The sequence below is a fragment of the Oryctolagus cuniculus genome, chromosome 9 (genome assembly GCF_051225735.1).
Source record: "Oryctolagus cuniculus isolate XC-2025 breed Fujian yellow rabbit chromosome 9, ASM5122573v1, whole genome shotgun sequence".
NCBI lineage: Eukaryota > Metazoa > Chordata > Mammalia > Lagomorpha > Leporidae > Oryctolagus > Oryctolagus cuniculus.
In genome coordinates, this window is record NC_142875.1 from 104,014,184 (window position 1) to 104,039,267 (window position 25,084).

Genomic DNA, 25,084 nt, shown 5'->3' on the forward strand with positions numbered 1-25,084 from the left:
ATAGGTCTGATCTGATTTCATCATCATTTAAAAAATCATCTATTATTTTTCACTTTATGTTTCTGTGTGGGAGCAAACTGTTGAAATGTTTACTTAATGTATGCTAAACTGATCTTCTGTATATAAAGAGCATCGAAAATGAATCCTCATGTGAATGGAAGGGGAGAGGGAATGGGAAAGAGGAGGGTTGCGGGTGGGAGGGACGTTATGGGGGGGAAGCCATTGTAATCCATAAGCCGTATTTTGGAAATTTATATTCATTAAATAAAAGTTAAAAAAAAAACCTTTAATGGAAAAAAAAATTCCCATCTCATGAAGTTGCTGTGAGGAATAAATTACATCAGGTCTGTAAAGAATCCTGAAAAGTACCTGTAATCTAGAAAGTACAAGATAAATGATGATGAGCAGGTAGATGGTTGGAACAACCAACCTTGGACCAATGTCTTAGCTAGGCAAGGTCATTGTTCTAGGGCCACACCTAGACCTCCAGGCATGAGCTTGTGTGTGTTTGCACACATGCATGTGTACACATGCATACAGGCACATGCAAACACACATGCATGAATGTTCCTGAGTCTTTCCCAATGGCACAAACATCAGGAGTTCTTCCATCATGTACCCATCATATCCTGCCCATGGCTATACCACAACAACTACTCCTTTGCACTGTGACTGTTTAATAACTCATGACACTGAGAGTCCTGAAACACGGCTGATGCATTATCAAATCATTGTCAAAACTACTCCTCAGTTCCTCTTCTCAGTTGCCTGGGCCAGCAGGGCTACTGCACTAGTGGTATCTGAGAGGCCTGACCTAGCCAATCTATTAATGGATCTTAACCTCTCTTGGAGGTCAGAACTATCTCCTCTGAACTCAGCAGTAACTAGAGAGCTGGAGGGGCTGATGTGTCAAGGCTGGTGTATGGAGTGGTATTGCAGGACAGGGCTTTGGACTCCGGGGCTTGGGCTACAGGCCCTTCCCTTCCTCATCCCACAGGATGTGTGCTTGCACTTGTGTGTGCTCAGCTGGTGCACTGCAGGAGAGCAGGGCGGGGGCAGGGGTGGGAGCCAGTTGATGAGCTGGGCCAGCAAGGCCACTGACATGATGGATTCTGTGTTGACCCTCTGTGCGTGAGGGGCTTGCCTCCCTGGTCCTTTCTACTCTGGGAGAGCCTCTTGGAGAATCTGTCCCCAGAGGGAAAAGCTACAGGAATAGGAGCAAAACCAGCAGGGCAAGGGTGAGCCTGAAAGAACGGAACTCCCCAAAGTGGGCTGAACCTCAGTATTGCCTGGGGAGCATTTTCAAATAGATGCTTTCACCCCCAAGGTTCCATGGTAGTGGGTCTGGGGAAGGGACAGGAGTTTTTAAAAGCCTCCTAAGTGATTCCAATGGTCAGCGAATGTGGGATCCAGTGGCACTGCCTCAAGTGTTGTGTTCCAACCTTAGCCTCCCACTGTGGCAGCCTCACTTCTTTGTGGCTGAAGTCTCCTCTGGATGCTGAGGCCCCAGAGCCATTCCTTTCATTTTCTCTGGCTCAAGACCTGATATCAGGGCTCCCAGTCAGCCTCCATAAGGTATGGGCATCCTATAGAATGTCTCTGTAGTACAGAGCGGTAAGGACAGGAACACATCGCCATTGATTTCCTGACATATTTACCTGCCAGCAAAACGAATTATGGGCACCAGGAAGACTGAGCTTGAAGCAAATAGAATAATGGGGTCTGGCATTGTGTTGTGGCAGGTTAAGCCAATGCCTGCAATGCCAGCATCCCATATCTGAATTCTGGTTTGAGTTCCAGTTGCTCCATTTTCAATCCAGCTCCCTGCTAATGTGCCTGGGAGAGCAGTGGAGAATGGCTGAAGTAGTTGGGCCCCTGCCACCCATGTAGAGACCTGGATGGAGTTTCAGGATCCTGGCTTTGGCCTGGCACAGCTGGGGTCATGGTGGCCATTTAGTGAGTGAACCAATGGATGGATGAGATCACTCTCTTTCTTTCTCTCTCTCTCTTTTGCTGCCCCCCCCATTTCTCTGCCTTTCAAATAAATAAATGAATCTCTAAAGGAGAATGGAAAACAGAATGAGGGGAGATTTCATGAAAAACTTCCAAGTCTGTAAACAAATGAACTACAGATGACTTTATTTTTGTATGACTAGAATAAGGAAAGGGACCCATGTCAAACTGGAGGCTTGCAGGTTTAAATAAGAAAGATTGTAGGACCTAAAGGAGTAAGAAACACTAGGAGGAAGAGCTGCAAGTGGCTGCAGGGCCCTTGTGGTCCAGGCCTTCATCATGAGTACAGGGTGGCTTATAGCCCACTCTCCTCCAGGCACTAGGGTAGCTCAGGTCCAGGCAGGTGTCACTCACAGACAAAAACTCTTCATCGCACAGCATGCGAGAAAAGCTATCTGTATCCACACACACCTGTGGAACCACAGCTGACTATTTCTCTTAACGTGTTGGAAGGATCTGGTGAATCTTTGCATTCTGCCCTTTGTGAGAGATTGACACTGGCATGTAGCGCAACGTAGAAGCACAACATCGCTTTGCGGCCTCTTCCCACATGGAACTGGATTTGACTCATCCAGGGACCAAAGACTCAATCCCATCCCTTACGAGCCCTGAGCACTGCTGAAATGGATGGGTGAGGTGACTGTTTCCAAACTGCTATGCACCAAGTCTTGCATGCAAATGAATCTCCCGGGCCAGGATGATCTAAATCCCCCGGCTTCCACTCAACAAGAGCCAGGACTCCCTGCCTTCATGGAGCTTGAGTTTCCTAAAGGAGACAGATAGGAAACAAATCATTGAACAGGCAAATCATTGAGCAAAATGGCTCAATCTTTATGGAAAGCAGTGTGGTGATTCCTCAGAAAACCAAGCATAGATCTACCATATGAGCCAGCTATCCCACTCTTGGTAATACAGACTAAGGAAATGATGGCAGCAGCTGAGAGAGCTACCTGCACTCCCATGTTTATAGCAGCTGAGTTCACAAAAGCAAAGATATGGCTGTCAACCCAGATGTCCACCAACTGATGATTGGGTAAAGAAAGTATGGTGTATACACATGATGGAATACTACTCAGCTGTAAAAAGAATGAAATCCTGACATTTGCAACAAAATGGACGGAACTGGAGGTCATTATGCTAAGTGAAATAAGCCAGACCCAGAGAGACAGGCGTCACATTTTTTTATTTGTGGAGGTTAATGTATGGAATATAAAAGTTGTGTGGGTGTCATGTCATTGGGCATTTAGTTATAAAGTGATGATACACTCTTTGTTCCCTACTTTATGATCATTGTCATGAATCCCTCACTCCATGAAATTAATACCTCTGTTTTCAAGAAAAATAGTAAACATATGTATGTATATAATATCTACATTTGAAGTGAATGTGGCAAAATGTCAAAAAGTTGTAAAACAGTGATAATTTGAAAAAGAGTGATGAGTGTTGCGATAGAAAATAGCAAGGCCACGGAATGGACTAGGGGACTGATGAAGCCCTCCTGGGAGGGGCATGCTGGGACTGAGAAGACTGGGGTGAGAGGCGGGCCCAGCAGGGTAGCGAGGCAGGAGAGGGGACATACCCAGGTCTCTCAGTGGGGAAACTTGTAAGTCTGAAGAGCAGAAGGAGGCCAGTGTGGCAGAAACGCAGAGAGCAAAGGAGTGCGTGGAAGGAGATGAAGTCCGAGAGGAGCCAGAGCCCAGATCTTGTTAAACCTTGCAGTCCACATTGCTGAGTTTAGATTCCAAGTTCACGGTCATTTGGCTTATGATGTTTGTGTGATGTTCTAGATAAGGATTAAGGGTTCATACTTATGGTGCTAGTGGGGAGTGCCAATGGCTTCAGCCCAGCCATCTCCTTTTACAGGCAGGGAGACCTGGAAGGGATAAGGCCTTGCCTGCTGCAGACTCCCACACTAGCAGCAGCCCACCCAAGACTCATTTTACCACCAGCACAACAGTGAGGCATTTCCCTCTAAGAGATTGCATGGAGAAGGGCCATCTCCAACTGGCATCCAGGCAAGGCACACGATGGAATAGCTGGGACGGGGGGAGTGGAGGAGGAGGAGCCATGCCCAGCACTGGAGCCCAGAGAGGACAAGCCAGCCAGCTGAGAAACCACGAGGGTGAACAGCAAGCTCCCTGGGGAACCAGAGGGAGCAGAGTAAGTGGGCTGGGCCTCAGAGGAGAGAGGGAGCTGGAGTGTTTCTCTGAGTCTGCTGGGAAAACCAGGCAGTGGGAGGAATAATGTTTTCCGTTTTAGCCACAAATTACACTGGGCTGTGGGCATGCCTGTGGACGTCGGTGCCATGCCACGTGACTGCTCCAGGCCCCTTGGCCAAGTTTTCCTCCTAAACTGAAGCCCTGTCCCTGAAACGTTCCCTGCCTCTCGAAGGCCCTGGGAGTCAGTCAGAGGTGAGGCCACCAGCTGAGGGGAAAGACCTGGCAGCACAGCCCCAGAGTGGTCGCGTGTGCTTGGGTGGAGCGAGCCCCAACCTGGGCTGATGCTGTGGGCAGCTCACACTCAGCATAGAGAGTGCAGCGCTGGCCTCACTCTCCTGTCAGGCTCTGAAGGCTCTCTGGACAAGGAGGTATTTTAGGAAAGAGAGGTGGTTGTGGGGGGGGGATCCCTGATGCTAGAATAGGTTTTGTTTGTGGGGGCTCTGGCCAAGGGGAGAGTGGGACCAGCTGGTGGACAAGGTCACGCAGGACAGTTGTATGGCTTTGGAGAAAGAAGAGCAGCCCCTGGGTCTGTGCTGTAGAAACACTGGACTTGGGCTTCCTTGTAACTTTGACAAAGTAACTACATTAATGTGTCCCAGGTCTCCCATATGGATGGCAGGGACCCAAGGACTTGAGCCATCTGCTGCCTTCCAAGGTGTACATGAGCATGGACTGAGAAGTGGAGCTGGGATTTGAACCCAGGATGCATATGTCCCAAGCAGCATGGTAACCATTGCACCAAACACCTGTCCTAGGCACTTTTGTTCCTGGGAGGACACTGGAGCCAACTACTGCCATTTGACCCCCTTTGCAGACACAGTTGAACCTGGGACAAGCCTTCCACCTGATGCCCCCTTTATGTCAGTCTCCCAGACCTACCCTCTCTGGGGCCTCTTGTCCTGCACAGCTCTCATCTGTCATGCAATTTAACCAGTCTGGTTTACCCAAGTCATTGTGGGAAGCAGGTCATTCCCTGAGGTCATTTCCTTCAGAAACCATATCCAGACACTGCCCACCCTTCTCATACCCCTGTTCCTCCTGGAATTGTCTCTGACTAGAAGGTTCTGGCTTCAGTCAACTCCACGTCAGCAGAGGAACCCCCACCTGCTGCTGGTTGAATCCTCTGTCCCAGAAAATCAAGATAGACAAATGAAGAGCAGCTGTCCATCGGATTCCCACTTAGCATTGGCAACCATGAATTCTGATAGTGTCTATGGCGTGCTCTGCCTCTTACAGAAAGCGGGACCTAGGTGAGGCTAGTTAAACATCCCCAAGATTCTTTTCAAAGTGGAGACCCATTAACCTGCTGTGGCAACATTAATTGAGAAAATATTCATCGATCCTACCTGACCCTATACTTAGATACCAGAAATATGGAGATGAATAAAACATGGCCTCTGCTCTCCCCGGATGCAGTCCATGCAGGGGAAAGACTAAAACGTCAGTGGCCTCAGTGGAAGGGAATGAGCCTAGCGATGCATGAACTAAGGCATCAGGAAAAGCCATGGAGGTGCAGGCAGGGCGGGAGAATGTTGAAGGTGGCGGCTCCCCAGGACGTGGGGTTGATTGAAGCTGGGCCGAGGGAGGAAGTAGCTCAGGTTGATGTCTCTGTTTCAGGCTTTGCCTGCTCAAAGGGTCGTGGTTCAGTTCACTGAGTTAGGATATACAAAGGAGGTTTAAGGGAGAAGCTCATTCATTATTCTGGATGTGTGGGCCTAGAACATTCCCCTGCAGATGAACGAATGAGTTTGGAGCACAGAAGAGAGGTCTGGGCTGGTGACATGAATTGGAGAGCCCTTGACAGGTGCGTAGTCCATAGAGCTGTGATTTTAGCAGGGGGGTGCCAGTACTAAACTCGGCTACAACCCTGCGTTCCTGCTAGCTTGCTAGGAAAGCAAATCACAGCGGCTCTCTCCCCTTCCCCCCCCCCCCATCATCTTCCTCATCGTCTACAGTCCTGGGTTTGATCTCATCATTCCTCAGAGACTTCTTCATACAGATCACGCATTACCTTAATGGTAAATTCTTGGGGTTTTATTTTATTTTTATTGGTATATAATTGTTATGCATGTTAAGGGTACAATATGATATTTTGAAACACATATACATAGTGTAATGATCAAATCAGAGTAATAAGCATATCTGTAACCTTATACATTTATCGGTTTTTGTGGTGCAGACATTCAAAATCTTCTTTTCCAGGTTTTGTGAAATACACACTACATTGTTGTCAGCTGCAGTCAGCCTATTGTGTAATAGAGCACCGGGATTCATTCCTCCTCTCTAACTGTAACTGTGCCTGTTTAGCAACCCCTTCCCACCCCTTCTTCCTCCACCCTCCCACCCCCAGCCTTTGGTAACCACAATTTTACTCTCAATTTCTATGAGATCAGCTTTTTTAGATTCCACATATGAGGGGAATCATGTGGTGGTTGGCTTTCTGTGCCTGCTTTATTTCACTTAACCTAATGTCCGCCTAATATCCATGGTGGTGCAAATGACAGGATTCTATCCTTTTTAGTGGCTGAATAATATTCCCTTGTGTGTATACACATTTTCTTTATGCATTCACCCGTTGGTGGACGCTTACTGGCAAACTAATGGGTGTTTGCTGCTCTGAACTGACTTGATCTCTCTGCAAAGAAGCCCTGTGCCACCTCCTTGGAGCTTCTCTCCTGGACTTTGGTAGCGCTCCTCTCTCCTGGTTTCCCTGGTCCGTGCAGTTTTTAGATGCAGAGCTCTGCAGAGTAGCCTCACCTGGGAGGCTGTGGAGTTCAGGGCACCAGACTCAGACACTTACGATTCCAGAATTGCAGCTTCTTAACTTGTGAGCAAGTTCCTCAACTTCCTGGACCCTCCAGTTCCCCCAGCTGTAGCACGGGGACCATAGCTGCCACTTGAAGGGCGTGCGGCAAGCATTAAATAGGATACTCCAAGGCACTTAGCTGGTTGTCAGGTACTTCATGAGCAACTCAACAGTGGTAGTTCTCACTGCTTGGTGTGTCCTTACTCTGAATGACAATACCCAGCCAAAAGCATGACCCAGACGACACGTGAGGGATCTGGCCTGAACAGAACAGGGAAACAAACAGAAAGGAGCTAATTGTTGGGAAAAAACAAGGAGTGATTAAGCAAGTGGAAGTAAGCGTGTAGGAGTGGTATAGCAATAGGAAGTGAGGAGTTCTTGGTATCAGTGTTACTTGGATTCCCACCCCAAAACAACCACACATACCTTATCTTTAGGCTGTATTCCCCCATGAACCTTTTTGAGTACCCTACCATGTGTTATCTCAACACTTTTGCATGTGGCTATTTCTCTGGAATACCCTCTCTCTTGTCATCCTGGAAAATTCTTACCATTCCCTAATCAGAAACAAACATCTCCCCATCTTTGAAGTCTCCCCTTTTCCCATTGGCCAGTAGTCACTCCCTCCTCAGTGTGACCCTGCCCCTTGCATGTGTCAGAGTGAATTACAATGTTTCTTCATCCTCTGCTTCTTCTACTACTGGTGCTGTTCCATCAGGGCAAAGAGTGTGAGCTCTTCTGTTTAATGCTTGGCACCTGTTTGATGCTCAGTGAATGCTGTCTCTAGGGGAACACAGAACTTGTCATGTTCCAAGGATGGTCCCATATGGGCCTCACACATTCAGTGATCAGCAGGGAGTGCTTACCAGTTGTCACGTTAGAGAAGAAGCTATGGGGCCACAGGTAAATCAAATAATGTGCCCCAGGTTGCTCAGCTAAGGAAGAGGCGGAAGCAGGGATTGAAGTCCAGGTCTTGTGTTGACAAATCCCTGGGGTTTTGCCCTGTCTTTCACACTACCCCGGAAGGTCTTTGAGAACGAGGCTTACTGTTTGAAAATTCTAACGGGAAGCTGTCTGGCCCTGTTCTTGACCCTCTTATTTTGACTGACTGTGCTGAGACAGGTGGTGAAGATGAACCCACCAGTGGCAATGACGGCACTTGGCTTCCTGCCCTTCCTAGGTTTCCTCGGACAAAAGGGCCACAGCCTGCTTCCTTTGAAGCCCCAACCCAGTCCCAGACCAGACGTGATGTTTGCTGATGGCTTGGCATGGAGCATCATCCTGTCTTTCTGTTTTTGTTTTCTGAAGGTTTGGTGTAAGCTGTGCTGGCCTATCATGGGTGTGATCGGGTTTCTCTTCTCTGAAGTCCTCCCTTATGTAGATTAAAAATATAAAAATTCCAGGGCCAGCGATGTGGTTCAGTGGGTTAAGCAACCCCTTGCAACACTGGCATCCCATATCAGGGCACTGGTTCAAGTTCCAGCTACTCCTCTTCAATCCAGCTCCCTGCTAATGTGCCTGAGAAAGCAGCAGAAAATGGCCCTCAGTACTTGGGTCTCTGCTACCCAGCTGGGAGACCAGGATGGAACTCCTGCCTCTTGGTTTTGATCTGCCCAAACCCTGGCTGTTGGAGACATCTAGGAAGTGAACCAGCAGGTGGATGACCTCTTTCTATCTCTTGTCACTCTGTCTTTCAAATAAATAAACAAATAGTAGGAAAAAAAATCCATATTCAAACTTAGGAATTTGGATAATAGGTACCAGGACAGAGATAGAGTGAGGGAATAAGTCCCTAGTGTTACACAGCATAGTTGGGTAACTATAGTTCACAATGACCAAGTATGTATTTTAGCAGCAATTAGAAGGAGTTCCTGGTCTCCAGTCATGAAGCAATGTCATAGAAGGGGAATTGTTGATTACTCTTATTTGATCAGTACACACGGTATACATGTATTGCAGTGCTGTAAAAAAAAACATAAATATGTACAATTAGGTTAATTAAAAAAATTCAAAGCAGGAAAAAAAAAACCCTTGGGAGAATCAGTAGATACTGCCTCCTCTACAGTTGGAGTATGACTGTACTCTCCTCCCCCGAATGTGAGAACTCAGTGACTTTCTCTTAAATAGTGATGGCTAGAAAGGAGCAAAGGATACCTTACAACAGAGAAGTCTGACCAACAAACCCTACCTTCACCTGGAGACCAAGGCTAAGTTGTTTTTCTTTTTTCCTATTTAATTCTGTCCACTATATTTTTTTCATTTTCATTAATGTAAAGAGAACAGATTTCATAGGTACAGTTCTGAGAAAATAACCACACTTCCCTCCCTCTCCACTCCCGTCCCCATCTCCCTCCTTCCCCACTTCTTTTCTTTTCATTAATGTTTGCAAAGAGATCATTTTAATCCATTCTATAATCACAGGCTTAACTTATCACCAATCATAATATTCAACAAGTTAAAAGTAAGAAGACCACAGTTCCACAGAGGTATAAACAATGGCTAAAAACAATAATATCACAAGATGCCCATTTCATTTCTATACTTTTTTAATATTCTCTATTAACTGCCACATATGAGAGAAAACATATGATATTTGTGCTTTTCAGACTGGCTTATTTCACTAAGCATAGTGATTTTCAGTTGCATCCATTTTGTTGCAAATGACAAGATTCCATTCTTGCTTATGGCTGAGTAGTACGCCATAGTATATATTTACCATGTTTTCTTTATTCAGTCATCAGCTGATGGGCATCTGGATTGATTCCAAATCTTAGCTATTGTGAATTGAGGTGCAATAAACATGGGGATACAGATAACCCTTTCATATGTTGATTTCATTTCTTTTGGGTAAATTCCCAGCAGTGTGATGGCTTTATACCCACTGCGCCACAACACCAGCCTCCACATTCTAATATTGAAGTGTTGTGTTCCTTTTAGGGAGTCATGCTGTCTTCCTTGTTCATGTTTCTTATATTTCTGCATTCATTTTTAGGCATTTGTAGAAACACTTGCTGGTTTTCTCCTCTGATGGCTTTTGTCTTTGAGATATGCTTCTGTGGCTTAGTGGAGTGCCTGCTGCTTCAGTGGCTATCCAGAGCTGTGTGCTGGGTGGGGCTAGGCTCTGGTCTGTGCTTGAGGCTGGGGCAGGAGTCCAGGGTGACACCCACATTGGGCATGGTAGACCTCTATTGTCAGCAGGGGGTAGGGTCTGATCATGTCTGCTGCATGACCACAGCCTCACCTCCTTTCTGCCAAGGTGTCCCATACCCAGGGTTATCCCACAGTGGCTACAGAGCCCATGCACACTGGCTCATGAACCACAGAAAGGATCTGTGTGGTCTTCAGGGTGAGCGTGAAACCCTCCCTCCACAGTGATACACCCCAGGCGCTCGGGGAACTCTGAGCTCCTGAAACCAGACAGAGTGGTTGCCCAGAGGCCCAGCTACACCCCAAACCTTATCACACAGTCACAGAATTCCCACAGTCATAGTGCACAAGGCTGCCACAGTCATAGGGAGCAGGGGATCCACTCTTAGCCCCATTCATGGAGAGCACTGGGGTGCTCCCAGAGCCAGCTGCCTGTGGGTGCTCCATCTTGGCAGTTAGAGTTTGGGTGCCTGTGATAGAGTGTGGGGAGGGGAGTGACTCACAATCCTAAGTGGACACCCCAGCTCCTGTGAACCCTCCCAGGGAAGACTCCAAAGTCAGTGGGGACCCCAGCTGTGTCCCCACTTGCTGCTGTGTGTTTGTACGGTCCACTCCGCTCCATGGCCTCTCTCCTTCTGTAGAATTTCCACTGCAAACTTCTCTTCAGTTCTCCCCTGGGAATGCAGTTACTCTGCTTTTCTTCTGTTAATCTTCCTGTGAGCGAACTCCACACGTCATTTCCCTATTAGGCTGTCCTGGATTCTTCTGCAGAATACTCTTTTTCAGTAACGTGGCTTCCATCCCACAAACTCTGACTTGCTCCCTCAGCAAGTTCACACCTGCATTTGCCCAAGTGAAATGAAACCCATGTTTACCCCAAAGCCAGGGCACACATACAATGGCTTTGTTCATAATCGCCAAAACTGGAAATAATCTCCAAACCTTGAACCAGTGGGGAGATAAATGAACTGTGGTATAGCAATAAAATGGAGTACTGCTTTGCAATAAAAAGGAACAAACTGCTGAGATACATAGCAGTGTAGATGAATTTCATGCCCTTTACTAAGTCAAAAAATTCCCATTCACTCTGTGAATCCATGTATGTAACATTTTGGAAAAGGCACAACTAGAGGGACAGAAAAAGAGATCTTGCAGCTTTCTGGGGATTGAGAGGGAAGACAGATCACTGAAGGGGAATGACAGGTTGTTGGGAAGTGACCCCATTGTTCTGTATCTTGATAGTCATTGTGGCTACCTGACTCTGTATGTTTATTAAAGCTCACAGGGCTGCCCACTCATGAAGGTGAATTTTACCATACATAAATTATACCTTAATTAAAAAATTAAAATCTGGAGGGATGATCACCATTTTTCAGAATGATTCCCTAAGGGATTTGTTTTATTTGCAACTATTGTCTTTCCCATGATTTCCTTAGCCTAAGGGCTGTTGTATGGATTCCATGTGAATGTCATCGTGCTATCTGTTGTTTGAAGATTCGGAAGTGGGAACCAAAGGCCAGGGACATAGACACAGAGGGCAGACAGAGAAGCAAGCACAGGCGACAGGTAGGCTCCTTCTCAACAATGGTGACATTAGCTAAGTGCATCATAATCGCCTGAGTTGATCAGCGTGTAATTTTTATGACAGCTTAGAATTTACAATGCTCTCTCAGGTGCATTCACTCAGGGGATCCACACAGCACCTCTCTGCTACTTCAGAGCCACTAGTGTTGTCATCTCCATTTTAAAAGGAGAAAGATGTGCTAGTAGTTCTTACCTCCTCTGTGTGTCTGCACTTCCTTGGCCCTCTCCAGAGGTTGGCTGATTTAAATAGCATGGTCATGTGGTGTGATAGCTATAATAATTATGGATTTTACAGATATGCAATACAATTTTCTAATAGATAAGGAAACTGAGGTTCTGGGGATTTTCCACGCTCACTTCCCTAATGAGTATTAGAGCCAAGAGTTCAGAACTCACATGTTCTGGTTTCCAACCCACTTCTCCCTCTACAATCTTGTAATTGGTTCTGTGACTTTTATGCAGAGTGTATTGCAGTTAATGGGATTTTGCCATGAATCTCCACATATTTAATGTATTAGTGTATAAAGAGCTTTAACTGGGCTTCTATTATGACAGCCAGATTATTATAAATAAAGACTGCATTACTCACCGTCATCTTTCCTGGTAACTCCAGGGAAGTTGGAAGATAGTGTATAAATTTTGTGTTTCTTTTGGCTTCTTGTGTTTGCATAGTATCTGAACGTCTGAGAACTGTGTGTGTTGTTGGAAGCTATGACTTCCAGAGCAGAGAGCTCATCAACATAAACATGAGAAGGAGTGAGTTTTCAACAAACATGAAAATGTCTACATCAAAAGGAGTATGTTTCTTTAAGCTAGTTTCTTTGCAGGAACATCCAATTCAGTCGCTTTTTAGTTATGACTCATTTGTATGCAGATAGTAATGCCAGCTTCCTGATTGGTTTTAGCTCCAAAATCCGTTTCCGTGTTTCCTTGGTGGTCTCTGAGCAGGGCTGAGCCTTCTCCTTCACCGTCCTGAGTGTCTGCCACGGAGCTTGTCTATTCTAAGTGCTCAGGCAATGTTTGTAGAGTGGACCTGAACCAGCACTCAGGGATCAAAACCTTAACCAGGGTTAAGGAGTCTGCAGGAACAGACCTGCCATGCACCCTGGTAGTGTTTTCAGAATCCCTGTAGAGAGCTGTGACCCTCTGACTCAAATTTAGTTGTCCTTAACAACATCTTAAAGGGAATAAAAGATGGCTTTTATAAATAGTAGTGGGTGAATGAAACAAAGAATTAATACCAATGAAGAATGAATGGAATTCTATTCTATTTTATTTATTTATTTATTTATTTATTTATTTATTTATTTTAAGGGCAGAGTTACAGAGAGGCAGAGGGAGGTAGGGAGGGAGGGAGAGAGGGAGAGAGGGGGAGAAGGAGGGAGAGAGAGAAGGAGAGAGAGAGAGAAGAGAGAAATAGATATCTTTCATCCAATGGTTCACTTTCCAAATGACTACAACAGTCAGGCCGAAGCCAAGAGCCAGGAGATTCTTCCTGGTCTCCCATGTGGGTGCAGGGGTCCAAGCACTTGGGTCATCCTCTCCTGCTTTCCCAGGAACATTAGCAGGGAGCTGGATTGGAAGTGGACCAGCCGGGACTAGAACCGGTGGCCATATGGGCTGCAGGCAGTGGTTTTACCCACTATGCCATAGCATGAGCCCCTCTATTTCCTCTTGATATATGACCTAATTTAGAAGAATATGAATGAATCTTGTTACAATCTCATTATAAATAGACTGAGGGCCAGGAATTCAGTGTAGTTGTTAAGATATTCCATATTGGAGTGCCTGGGTTCAACTCTTGGCTCTGTTCCTGATTCCAGCTTTGTGCTTAATGCACACCTTGGCATGTATCAGGTGATGGCTCAAGTAGTCTGGTCCCTGCTACCCACGTTGGAGTCCTTGATTGAATTCCTGGCCTTTGACTTTGGCCTGGCCCAGCCCTGGCTGTTGCAGACATTATGAGCTGGTGGATTGGATATCTCTCTGCATTTCTTTTTTTGTTTGTTTTTAAGATTGATTTATTTATTTGAAAGTCAGAGTTACACAGAGAGAGAAGGAGAGGCAGAGACAGAGAGAGAGGTTTTCCATCTGTTGGTTCACGCTCCAAATAGCTGCAATGGCCGGAGCTGTGCCCATCCAAAGCCAGGAGCCAGGAGCTGCTTCTAAATCTCCCACACAGGTGCAGGGGCCCAAGGACTTGGGCCATTTTCTACTGCTATCCCAGGCCATAGCAGAGAGCTGGATCGGAAGTGGAGCAGCTGGGTCTCGAACTGCACCCATATGGGATGCCGGCACTGCAGGTGGCAGCTTTACCGGCCTCTCCGCATTTCAAATAAATAAATAAGCATTTAGAAATAAATTTCTACGCTCCCATCTACTCAGGAAGGTCACCACCTGTGGGTCCCTTGTTGTCATTGTGAGATGGAAAGTCTGATGGATAGGAGTGTAGAGGCAAGATTCTCTCACTGGATTATGAAAACCTGAACACACTTGGGTTGCTTGTTTCATCGCCTATAAACCAAAGTGCTGATTACTGACCGGTTCCAGCCTCTGCACTCAGCGCCACCACTTACGAAGCAGCTCAGCCTCATGCTCAGATCCAGCATGCATGAAAATTGCTCTTTCTTCAGGTCTCCATAGGCTCTCTCCGGAGACGACCCTCACTTCCACACTGAAGCGTGATCCTTAACCCTTTTGGTGTGGGGGTGGCATCTCAGTTTCATAAGCCTGTGAGCCCCCTGAGGATGGTGATCAGACCGACTTTTGTCTCCTGTGTGTGCCTGGCACCAAGATGTACACATAATGGACACACAAAGGGCTACTAAAAAAGTCTTTCAGGCCAAGAAAGTCCTTAGCTTACAGTACAAGCTTTCAAAGGCTAGATGGCACTGTTGCTAGAGCCAAATCAGGTGTTCTCTGAAATATCTGAGAAGGGAAGAGGAAGCAGAGCAGGGGGCCCCACAGCATTCCCGAGCTCGGTTTGATTCAGACACATTGCAGAAACGCGAGTGGGCTCACACCTGACCGGCACAGGGTACTTTGCCATGTTCTTGGCCCCTTAGCACACTTGGCTTCACAACGACCTCGGGTAGTGGGCAGGAGAGCTGTATCAATCCTGGTTTTTCAGATTGTGCTCAGAAAAACCCAAGTGTCTGAACTAAAATTACACGGTAGTCCATCAGCTGTGCTTTTGACTGTGCACACCTTTTGGCATCGCCTTACCTACCCAATGAGGGGCCTTAGAGTGTGCTGAAGGGGGGCTGTGGATAGTGGTGTGGCTGTCCCAGGAGTGTGGCCTGGGTGGACTGGGCCCAGGGTGAGAGGAGAAAGGTAGGATTCTCAGCCAAACTGATTGAGTGGGTCAGTTTGACCTGTGCCTTGAGTTGTCTGGATTTTTGGCAAAGGGGACCACCACCATTTTGGAAGAAACAAATGCTACCACATTCAGGCTCTTTGAAGCACCAAAGTTGTGGTTAATTTGTACAGTTCTTAGGATCCAAGGTGAGAAGTTGCTGTTTCTTTAAAGGATGATGTATTTATAGAATGCTGCCCTGCTTTGGGTGGTGTCTGTCATTTCTCCATTGCTTTGCCGTGTTCACATGTTTTTCCTTAAAACAGAACAAGAAAATAAAAACAGAACAAAACAAAACTGTCCTGTGTAGGAGGCAGGGCATGTGCCACTATTGTACCCATTTTACAGATGAGAAAATAGAGTGCCAGAAATGTTAAGAGATATGTCTAAGTGTACATAGCTGATAGTGACCGAACTAAAACTTCAGCCTACTGTCAGGCTGGAGTCAAATCTTGTCCTCTTTTCCTTGTAGTTTTTCCCAAGTTACATCAGCCTATCTAAAAATTAAAAAATTTCAGAGCTGTTGTTGATATGGAGGGAAGGCTTCAGTGATTCTACAAAGCAACAAATGATTAATGATATGTAAATTTATGCAAAATTGAGAACACATTAATGTCTGCTCTTTAGGTTTTCTGATCGTCTCTACTCTTGTTTCTCCCCAGGATGATGAAGATAAACTGACCTGGAAAGATCGTTTCCCAGGTTACTTGATGAACTTTGCTTCCATCTTGTTCATGGTAATTGACCTGCAGGATCCTGATTGTGACTGTGTGTGCACCTGCTATGTGAGTGCTATGGGAATAAGGAGGGACCAGGAAAGGTGCAGCCGCAGCCCTGCAGGGAGGAGCAGGTCATCTCTGAGAGTGAGGCGTTGATCACACGTGTTTCACATTGGAACCTCTAGGGAGTGGCTTGAACACTGGGGCCTGGGGATATTCATCCATGGAGGATGGTAGCAGCATTGTGACGGCCTGTTTGGGCTGTGGGGTGGCTGTCTCTGGTGGCTTGTGGAGTAGAACAGCATCCTGAAGCCATGGGAGACAGGTGGTAGGGGCTCTGAAAGTCTGATTCTCCAGCTCCTCAATGGTCCTGTGTGTATTTCCTTGTGTTCTACCCAGGAGTTTGGTAGAGGTTTTTTGCAAGAGTCGGAATTTTCAGCTGTGTCAGGGAAAGCTGAGCGAGGAGTCTGCGATTCGTATTTGAGCCAGATTGATGAAATAGGAGCAGGTCATCCTTGGGAGCCAGGATGAGCAACTCAACAATGACTGAAGCTAGAAGCCCCCTGGTAATGTTAACAGAAAATCAGAAGACTGGGTTAGGCTCACTAACACATCCATAGCTCTTTATATGGAGAGATTCCTTGTGGTATTTAGTATTCAAGGCTGGGGGTTCTGTTTCACAAAAGTTAATGTGGATTTAAGAGCTGAGAGCATTTCTTTCTTAAACATTTAAAAACTTATTTTCATTATATTTAAAAGGCAGAGAGACAGAGAAAGACAGATAGACAGGAGATTCTTACATTCGCTGGTTCATTCCCCAAATGCCCACAACAGCCAGAGTTGGACCAGGCCAAAGCCAGGAGCAAGGAACTCAGTTCACATCTCCCATATGAATGGCAGGGACCCAAGCACTTGAGACATCACCTGCTGCTACCCAAGGTGCACATTAAAAGGAAGAGCCATTGGCAGTGGAGTAGCTGGAACTCAAACCAGACACTTGGATATGGGATGCAGGCATCCCAGGTGATGACTTAACTGCTCAGTGTATTTCTAAGCAGGACTGTATACTACTTGTAGGGTGGAAGAGGAATTCCTTGTCCTGAGAATTGGGCCTATTACCCAGAAGAACCTCTGCCCCTACTGTAGGATACAGCTGCCCTTGTTTTCCATCATGACCTTGGAGGACAGCAGTCATGTTCTCTGCTGAAAGACTTAGCATGGAAAGACGTGAAGACAACCATCTACGTCAGCTCCTCACATTGCACCTGAAATACAGAGTTAGTGAGTGCCTCCCCAAAAGCTTAGCAGTCTCAATTTGTTTTCTTCTGGTTGCTCCACGAGCACAAAGCACGTCGAACTTTTTCGAGAAGATGGTGGGCTGCCATGTGTGAGGCTGGAATGATGTGAAGTTTAATTTAGCACTTCAAAGCCTCCCACAGGGTGCATATTGTTGTCCAGGAGCTTATTCATTCATTCAGGAAATATTTAATGAGTGCAGCTATGTGCTTGACACTATTCTTAGGCACTGGGGTTACAGCAGAAAGCAAAACAAAATAATCCCTCCCTTACCAAGTCTGTCTTTTATATCCAGAAGCGGTGAGTTTTAGAATATTTGTAATGTTTAATTTTGCTGAAATGAACCCAAAAATCAGATAAATATATTTTTCAGTCTTCTTAAAGCCTTTGAAGGGCTGTTGGGACAGTCAGTGACATTCTGCTAAAATCCAAAGGAAAATAGGAAACAAGTGGTTGGGCACAAATACTGCTTTTACCCAGAGGGTATCTTCCCATCTAGGCAAACTTGAGCTTTGGTTTGGGATTTTATGGGAACAAGAAGGACAGTAATCAGGGATAATGGCTGGCTCCAAGTGGGGACTCTAACCAGAAGTCAGAACTCCAAAGTGCTACACTGTCAGACCAGATGGAATGGAGCTAACCCCCTCCACCCACCCACCGGCTTCCCACTTAGGGCACTGCAGACAAAACCGTATGTTTCCAAATAGAAGAAAGGAAAACAGACATAGAATCCTGTCCCTGAGAAGTGGCCGTGGGCAGCCGCCACTGTGGGTTTCCAGCCCGGATCATCTCATGAGAGAGGACCCGGGGAATTCAGGCTATGAACTTGGCCCAGGGCCAGTGGTGTTGCCAGGTGCCTGGCAGAGCAGGTATGCTTACAAGTCAGATCATGTGCTGTGGCTGTGGGATCGATAATTAGATCAGCGGAACAAGACAGAAAACGAAGGATCTCTTGCACGCACGAGGCCCTGAGGATAGGTAGGGAGAACGAAGTTCTTAATAAATGCTGATGGCCTGTTGGATGTCCTCATGGAAGGAAATAAAACTAGCTCTTTACACCATTCAAGAACACTGATTCTAGCTGTTTTTGAAATATGAGAAGTGAAGCAATAAAGTTTTTAAATATATAGGAAAAAATGTTTCCGTGACCTTGGGGGAGAGAATTTCTTTCAACTCAAGATTCCATCAGTGCCAAGAGAGAAGAATTTCTTAAACAAGATACAACAAGCATAAGTATAATAAAACATTAAGAAATTTGAGGCCAGCGTTTGGCACAGAGGGTTAAGCTGCTGCTTGCAATACCTGCATACCACATTGAGTGCTGGTTCAAGGCCCGGCTATTCCACTTCTGGTCCAGCTCCCTGCTAACGTGCCTGGGAAAGTAGTGGAGGATGGTTCAAGTGCTTGAGTCCCTGCATCCACCTGGGAGACTGAGAAAGATCTCCTGGCTTCTGGCCTTGGCCTCGCCTGTCCCCAGCCTTTGCGGCTATTTGGGGAGTGAAGCAACGGAGGGATCTCTTAACCCCCCACCCCCCGTCACTCTGCCATTCAAATAAATATCTAAAATCTTTAAAAAATAAGGCATTGAGAAGTTTAAGGTTTTTTTTTATTTATTTGACAGATAGAGTTAGACAGTGAGAGATAGAGACAGAGAGAAAGGTCTTCCTTCCATTGGTTCACTCCCCAAATGGCTGCTATGGCCGGTGCTACACTGATCTGAAGCCAGGAACCAGGTGCTTCCTCCCGATCTCCCATGCAGGTGCAGGAACCCAAACACTTGGGCCACCCTCCACTGCCTTCCCGGGCCACAGCAGAGAGCTGGACTGGAAGATGAGCAACCGGGACTAGAACCCCACATGGGATGCCAGCGCTGCAGGCGGAGGATTAACCAAGTGAGCCACGGCGCCGGCCCCAGAAGTTTCAGTATATTAAAGTGAATAATTTAAGATCATAAAAAGACTGTGAGAAGGCATCGTCAGAGTGGGAGACTGTTTATAACAAATTTAACTCATAAAGAACTAGTCTCAAAATACATAAAGAATTATAAACCAATGGAAAAGGACAACAATTCAGTAAAAACTAAAAAATAAAAAGACAGGAACAGGTATTTCACAAAAGAGGAACTCCAAATGCCCAACCAAACCACGAAAGTAATCACATTAGTAATCATGGACATTCTAATTTAAACTACACTGAAATACCATCCAGACCCAACACATAGCCTTTTATTTAAACACTGGCAGTACAAAGTGTAAGAAAAGGTGCAGCACACTGGCTGGTGGTGGTGTAAACTGGGAAGAAAGCAACAACTTTGCAGGCAGTTGGGTGTTATCTAGTCAAACTGAACATTCAACTGGAGGCCCAGAACCACCACTCCTGGGTATATTGGAAGTGGAGCTGCCGGGACTTGAACCAGCACCCATATGGTATGCCAGTGTTGCAGGCGGCAGCTTTCCCTGCTAAGCCACAGCACCACCCCTCGCCCCTACTTTATTTTTCAAATGAAGGAACAATACTGGCATGATGGGTATATACCCATCACTCCTGAGTATATGCCCCAGGAAAGTGATGTGTAGCAATGCAGGTCTAGGAATGTTTTAGGAGGTGGACATTGGGCATGGCGGCTAAGGTGATTCCTGAGAGACCCACATCGCCTATCGGAGTGCCTGGGTTTGGTCCTAGTTCCTTCGTTTTCCATCCAGTTTCCTACTAATGTGCGCTGGGAGGCATCGGATGATGAATCAAGTACTTGGGTCCCTGTTCTCCACATGGGAGACTTGGACTGAGTTCCCAGCTCCTAGCTTCAACCTGGCCCAGCCCAGTTCTTGCAGGAATTTGGGGAGTGAACTGATGAAGGATGGGCGGTCTCTCTCCCTCTCCCTCTCCCTCTCCCTCTCCCTCTCCCTCTCCCTCTCCCTCTCCCTCTCCCTCTCCCTCTCCCTCTCCCTCTCTCTCTCCCTCTCTCTCTCCCTCTCTCTCTGTCTCCCTCCCTCTCTCCTTCTTTATATATCTACCTTTCAAGTTAAGTAACAAATTTATTTTTAGAAGAATGTCTATAGAAATGCTGTTTATAAAAACCCCAACCTGGAAGCATTCCAAATGCCTTTCTGTGCCAGAATTGATTGAGCTATGCTCCATGGTCATGAAAATGAGTAAGTAGCTGTAAATATTAGCAACTTGGTGAAAAAAGTCAAAAGCATATGTAGCTTGATTCTCTTCATACACAGTTCAGAAAGAGACATATTAAACGGTATATATTTTATTTATTTTTGAATAATATTTATTTTTGAATAGTATTTATTTTTGAATAATTTATTTATTTTTGAACAGAAAGACAGGAAAGAGAGAGGGAGTGGGGAACACACTCCCATCTCTGATTCACCTTCCCAAATGGCCATGGCTCTCCTGGAGCCAAACCTGGAAGCTGAGAACCCTATCCAGGTCTCCTACATGGGTAGAAGGCACTCACCCACTTGGGCCATCACTCTGCCTCCCAGGGTACTCCTTAGCAGGAAGCTGGGGTGAGGAGCTGGAGTCAAAAAACCCAGGCAGTCTGTCCGAAGTGGAACATGGGCATTGTAATCGGAGTCTTAACTGTCCCTAAACTATATTGTTTAAGGATGCATACTACATGCTTACTACTATAAAGATAAGCTAGGAAATGATTGCACATGAGCAGAGTGGTTGGATCAAAGAGGTGGGAGACTGTGTACATGGTGGGGAGGGGGACAATCAGAGGAGCGGCCATGTTGGTCTGGGTTATGCCAGTGTTTGCTTTATTGATTAAATTGTGTGTGCATGTGTGTGCATAAAATAAATTTTTCTGTGTGTTTGCAAATAAAATTAAAAGTACACAAAATATATACATTAAATAGGTTGTTCTTGGAAGTCCTCATTAAGATGATATTTTCTTTTAAATTTGTCTTCTTTATTTGAGAAGCAGAGAGAAACACACACACACACACACACACACACACAGAGAGAGAGAGAGAGAGAGAGAGAGAGAGAAGGAACTCCCATTTGCTGGTTCACTCTCAAAATGCCTGCAGTGGCTGGGATTAGGTTGGTTAAAGCCTGGACTCAGGAACTCAATCCAGGCCTCCCACGTAAGTGGCAGGAACATAAAAAGGTGAGTCCCAGGGCCTGCCTTGGCAGGAAGCCCGCTGAAATCATGAGTGGAGTTGGGACTCAAACCCGGGCACTCTGACATGGATGCAGGCATCTTCACAGCTATGTCAGTTGCCTGCCCCTGTGAAGTTGGCATTTTTCCAAGGATCTAGAGGAGGTAAAGGGATGTGGATATTCTGGGGGCCATCTGCTGGTGGGGGAAGCAGGTGGGGGCAGGTCCTGCGGTGGGTGGTGTCTGGTGAGTAGAGGGGCAGCAAGCAGCAGCCTCACCTGGCCGGGGCTGAGATCCTGGGGTGAGGGAAGATGGAACACATGGTGGTCAGAGGTCATGGAAGCCTATAAAACAGAGAGAAGTCAAAAATGATCCCCCACCCCCAAAGGCTGGATTAGCCCTTGCTGGGATACTGAGGGGATCTGGAGCAGCCCTTGAAGTGGATGCAAATCTGGAGTTGAGCAGAGAGATCTGAACTGGAGACCTGGCAGCTGAGGACGGTGTTTGAAGGCCTGGGATTGCCTGGGGTGGGGGGTGGAGGGGGCTCCGAATCCCAGGATGCTGCAGTGTTACTGTCGGGACACGAGGAGCAGGAGCCAGAGATGATTGAAAGGGAGTGGCCAGGGGAGGCCTGGGAGTCCCAGAAGGCCCAGAAGTATGTGCAGGGGGAGCCCGTCAGTGGTGTCAGATGCTGCTAGATGTCAGGGAAGAGGGCTGAAAGTGGAAGTGGCCCCCTGTGTGAGAGAAGACGTCGTGTCGTTGTCATCATCAACAAGAGCCCACAGATCACTGGGTCTCCACTGCAGACGTGTGGGAAGCGGCGTCAGAGACCTCCTAATCCAGACTTGAGTGCAGGAATTTTTCGTATTCAGATATGATATATAGGGGCTGGCATTGTGATGCATTGGGTTAAGCCTGCATCCCATGTTAGAATGCCAGTTCAAGTCCCTGGCTGCTCCACTTCCAATCCAGCTCCCTGCTGATGCGCCTGGGAATGCAGCAGAAGATGGCCCAAGTGCTTGGGTCCCTGCCACCATGAGGAAGACCAGGTTGGGGTTCTTGGCTTCTGGATTTGGCCTGGCCCAGCCCTGGCTGCTGTGGCCATTTGGGGAATGAACCAGAAGAATGAAAGATTGATCTCTTTCTCTCTCTTATCCTCCCTCCCACTTCTGCCTTCCAAATAAATAAATTAATAAATAAATACTGTTTTAAAAAAGAGATAATGTGTAGGGGTGCATGCTTAGCCTAGTGGTTAAGATGCCTGCATCCCACATGGGAGAACCTGGGTTCAACCCCTGACCCCAGCTCTGACTCTTGCTAATGTAGACTCTGGAAGGCAGCAGTGATTGATCTCCATGTGGGAGACCTGGGTTGAGTTCCCAGATTTGCCCAAGCCCAGCCTTGCCCTTGGCTATTATTCTCTCTCCCTCTCCCCCCACCCCCCTCATCTTCCTTCCTCCCTTACTTTCTCTCAAATAGATACAAATTTAAAAGAAATAATGTATGATTTTCCCTCTTTTTCTTAATCTCCCCTTTGCAAACTCTATCCAACTCTAAATCTTGATTAAAAAAAAAAAGCAAGATTCTATATCAGATGATCTTTCTTTGTCTGGGCTCCCCAGATGCAACCAGTAGGTGCTGAGATCTGGGCTGTGGGTAGAGTGGTGTGCGTGGGCTGAGCTCCTTTCTAGCCAGGTGTCCCAGGCTGGTCCTTGGTTAACCTCATTGGCCTGGGGTAATGATCAAGAGCATTTTTTAACCCTCAGAAGCATTCTAGACAGCAGAACAAGCCACCTGGTCTCCTTCCTCTTAGATTTTTATGATTTCTTATTTGACACTATCTTTTTGTCTTTTTTTTAAAAAACTGTTTTTTACAAAGCCCAGTCTTCTACAGAAAAAGGTTTTGGTGTCACCCTAGACTCACGGGGCTGGGAAACCTGTCTTCTGCCCAGGCCCATTTGGATATTTAAAAAAAATTTTTTTTTAATATTTTAAAAAGTGTAATGAGAAATCCTAGTTTTTCATATTAACTTTACTATTCAAACAACAGAAGGTTAAATGGGAACTTGGGGAGGCCGGCGGCATGGCTCACTAGGCTAATCCTCTGCCTGCAGCGCTGGCACCCCGGGTTCTAGTCCCTGTTGGGGCACCGGATTCTGTCCCTGTTGTTCCTCTTCCAGTCAGCTCTCTGCTGTGGCCCGGGAGTGCAGTGGAGGATGGCCCAGGTCCTTGGGCCCTGCACCTGCATCGGAGACCAGGAGGAGACACCTGGCTCCTGGCTTCGGATCAGCACAGCGCACTGGCCGCAACGCGCTGGCCATAGTGGCCACTTTGGGGGTGAACCAACGGATAAAGGAAGACCTTTCTCTCTGTCTCTCTCTCTCACTGTCTAACTCTGCCTGTCAACAAAAATGGCAACTTAGGGGAGCAGAAATAGATAAAACCAAAGCCTCTTCTGCCACATATATTTTTCTACTCTTTGTGTAGCTGTGCTCACAGACAGCTTCTCTGACTTTTCCTCTGTGCATAATTCAGTTGTATATAAAACCAAACCGGCTCAACAGCTGAGGGAGACTAGAACTGACGGGTCCATGTCCTGGACATTGCTACAGTGATTCAGCACCAGCCTGTGAGTCTAAGGGCCTGCAAACAAGGCTTCCAGAAACAGCTTCTTATGTTCCTTAGGCTTTGCAATGTGTGCAAGAGTACACAGATACTGAGGAGGTTCCAACTTCGGTCTCCACCTGGTACCAATGTCATCATCCATGACCCAGTCTTCCAGGACTCCATCTTGATGCCCTAGTAGCTCTGTCATTAAGTGTTGGGGTCTTTCAACTTAATTTTCTCCTGGGTTAAGTTCACCACCGGGTAATCTGGCGAAAGTCGTTCCCGGTTGTAGCAGAGACCCACAGGGTAGCCGGTGCCCTGTGCACTGCCTTCTCCAGTGTTCCTCATCCCACTTGCATCAGATTCTTCCCTTGTGTGCGCTGAGCTCTGGCTGCAACGTAGAGAGGTTCCTTTGTACCAAGAGTCTAACTGGTAAGAGAATAAAGCCTGATGCTGCACTCCAGGATGAGCGGCTTGGTCTGCTGCACGTACTTGCTGTGGAACTGGTTGACCCCTTGAGGCCAGCCAGTCTGCAAGCCACTGGGCAGTGCCACAGACATGCTGGCGAGCTCTGGTACTGGTGGTAAGCAAAAACGAGCAAGGGCAGATTTGTGACTCACTCAGTAGCCACCGCACGCCATTATTGTTTGGACATTTGTGACATCATTCATGGGCCATACAACATTATCAGCTTAAATTAGCTTGCTAGACATTTATTGAATTTCTAGTCCTGCCTGCAGATGCCTTGGCAGGAACAGAACAAATGATTTCATGGCCTTAATCAATCTGCGGGCTGGACATTCCCTACCCATGCTGTTGCAAAGGGAGGAGCCTGAGAGAAAGAGTTCTGGGTGATTAGGAAAGAATAATTTTTGTCATGAAATTAGGGTGGGCCCAAGCCCCCTTTGTTATAAAACCTGGTATTGCTCCTCTCATTCCCTCCTCTACCTGCTGTGGCTAAGCCTGGGCAGAAGATGCCAGGCCTCAGAGAGTAGAAGGGTTTGGGGGATGCCAGTCTGCCAGAGCAGGTAAGGATGCTTTTCATGGGTAATGAGAGCAAAGAAATACCCCAGAGCTAGTTCACCTTCACCATCATGTTGGAAGCTGGCATGGGATAATGGGTTTTCTCTTTCTTACCCAAGTACATGTGTTGAGCTGAAGTTTCTTTCCTTTATGATTTTTTAAAATTTATTTACTTGCTTATTTTGGGGGGGGGGA

General features: G+C 46.6%; 1 protein-coding gene and 1 pseudogene across 6 annotated transcripts in view; one reads left to right on the forward strand and one right to left on the reverse strand.

The window, feature by feature from the left end:
* ANO2 (anoctamin 2) overlaps nucleotides 1-25,084 on the forward strand; it is a 394,966-nt gene that overhangs the window by 293,469 nt on the left and 76,413 nt on the right. For 5 of the 6 annotated variants that reach the window (XR_016213488.1, XM_070049347.2, XM_089304573.1 and 2 more), the window contains one exon: nucleotides 15,787-15,861. The exons of the other annotated variant lie outside the window; for it this stretch is intronic. Coding sequence is in view for 4 of the 5 variants with exons in the window: in XM_070049347.2 (XP_069905448.2) it covers nucleotides 15,787-15,861 (75 nt within the window). In the remaining variant the exon portion in view is untranslated. The remainder of the gene's footprint in view (nucleotides 1-15,786; nucleotides 15,862-25,084) is intronic. 6 annotated transcript variants of the gene reach the window in all.
* Nucleotides 23,791-24,426, reverse strand: LOC108177039 (cleavage and polyadenylation specificity factor subunit 5 pseudogene; annotated as a pseudogene).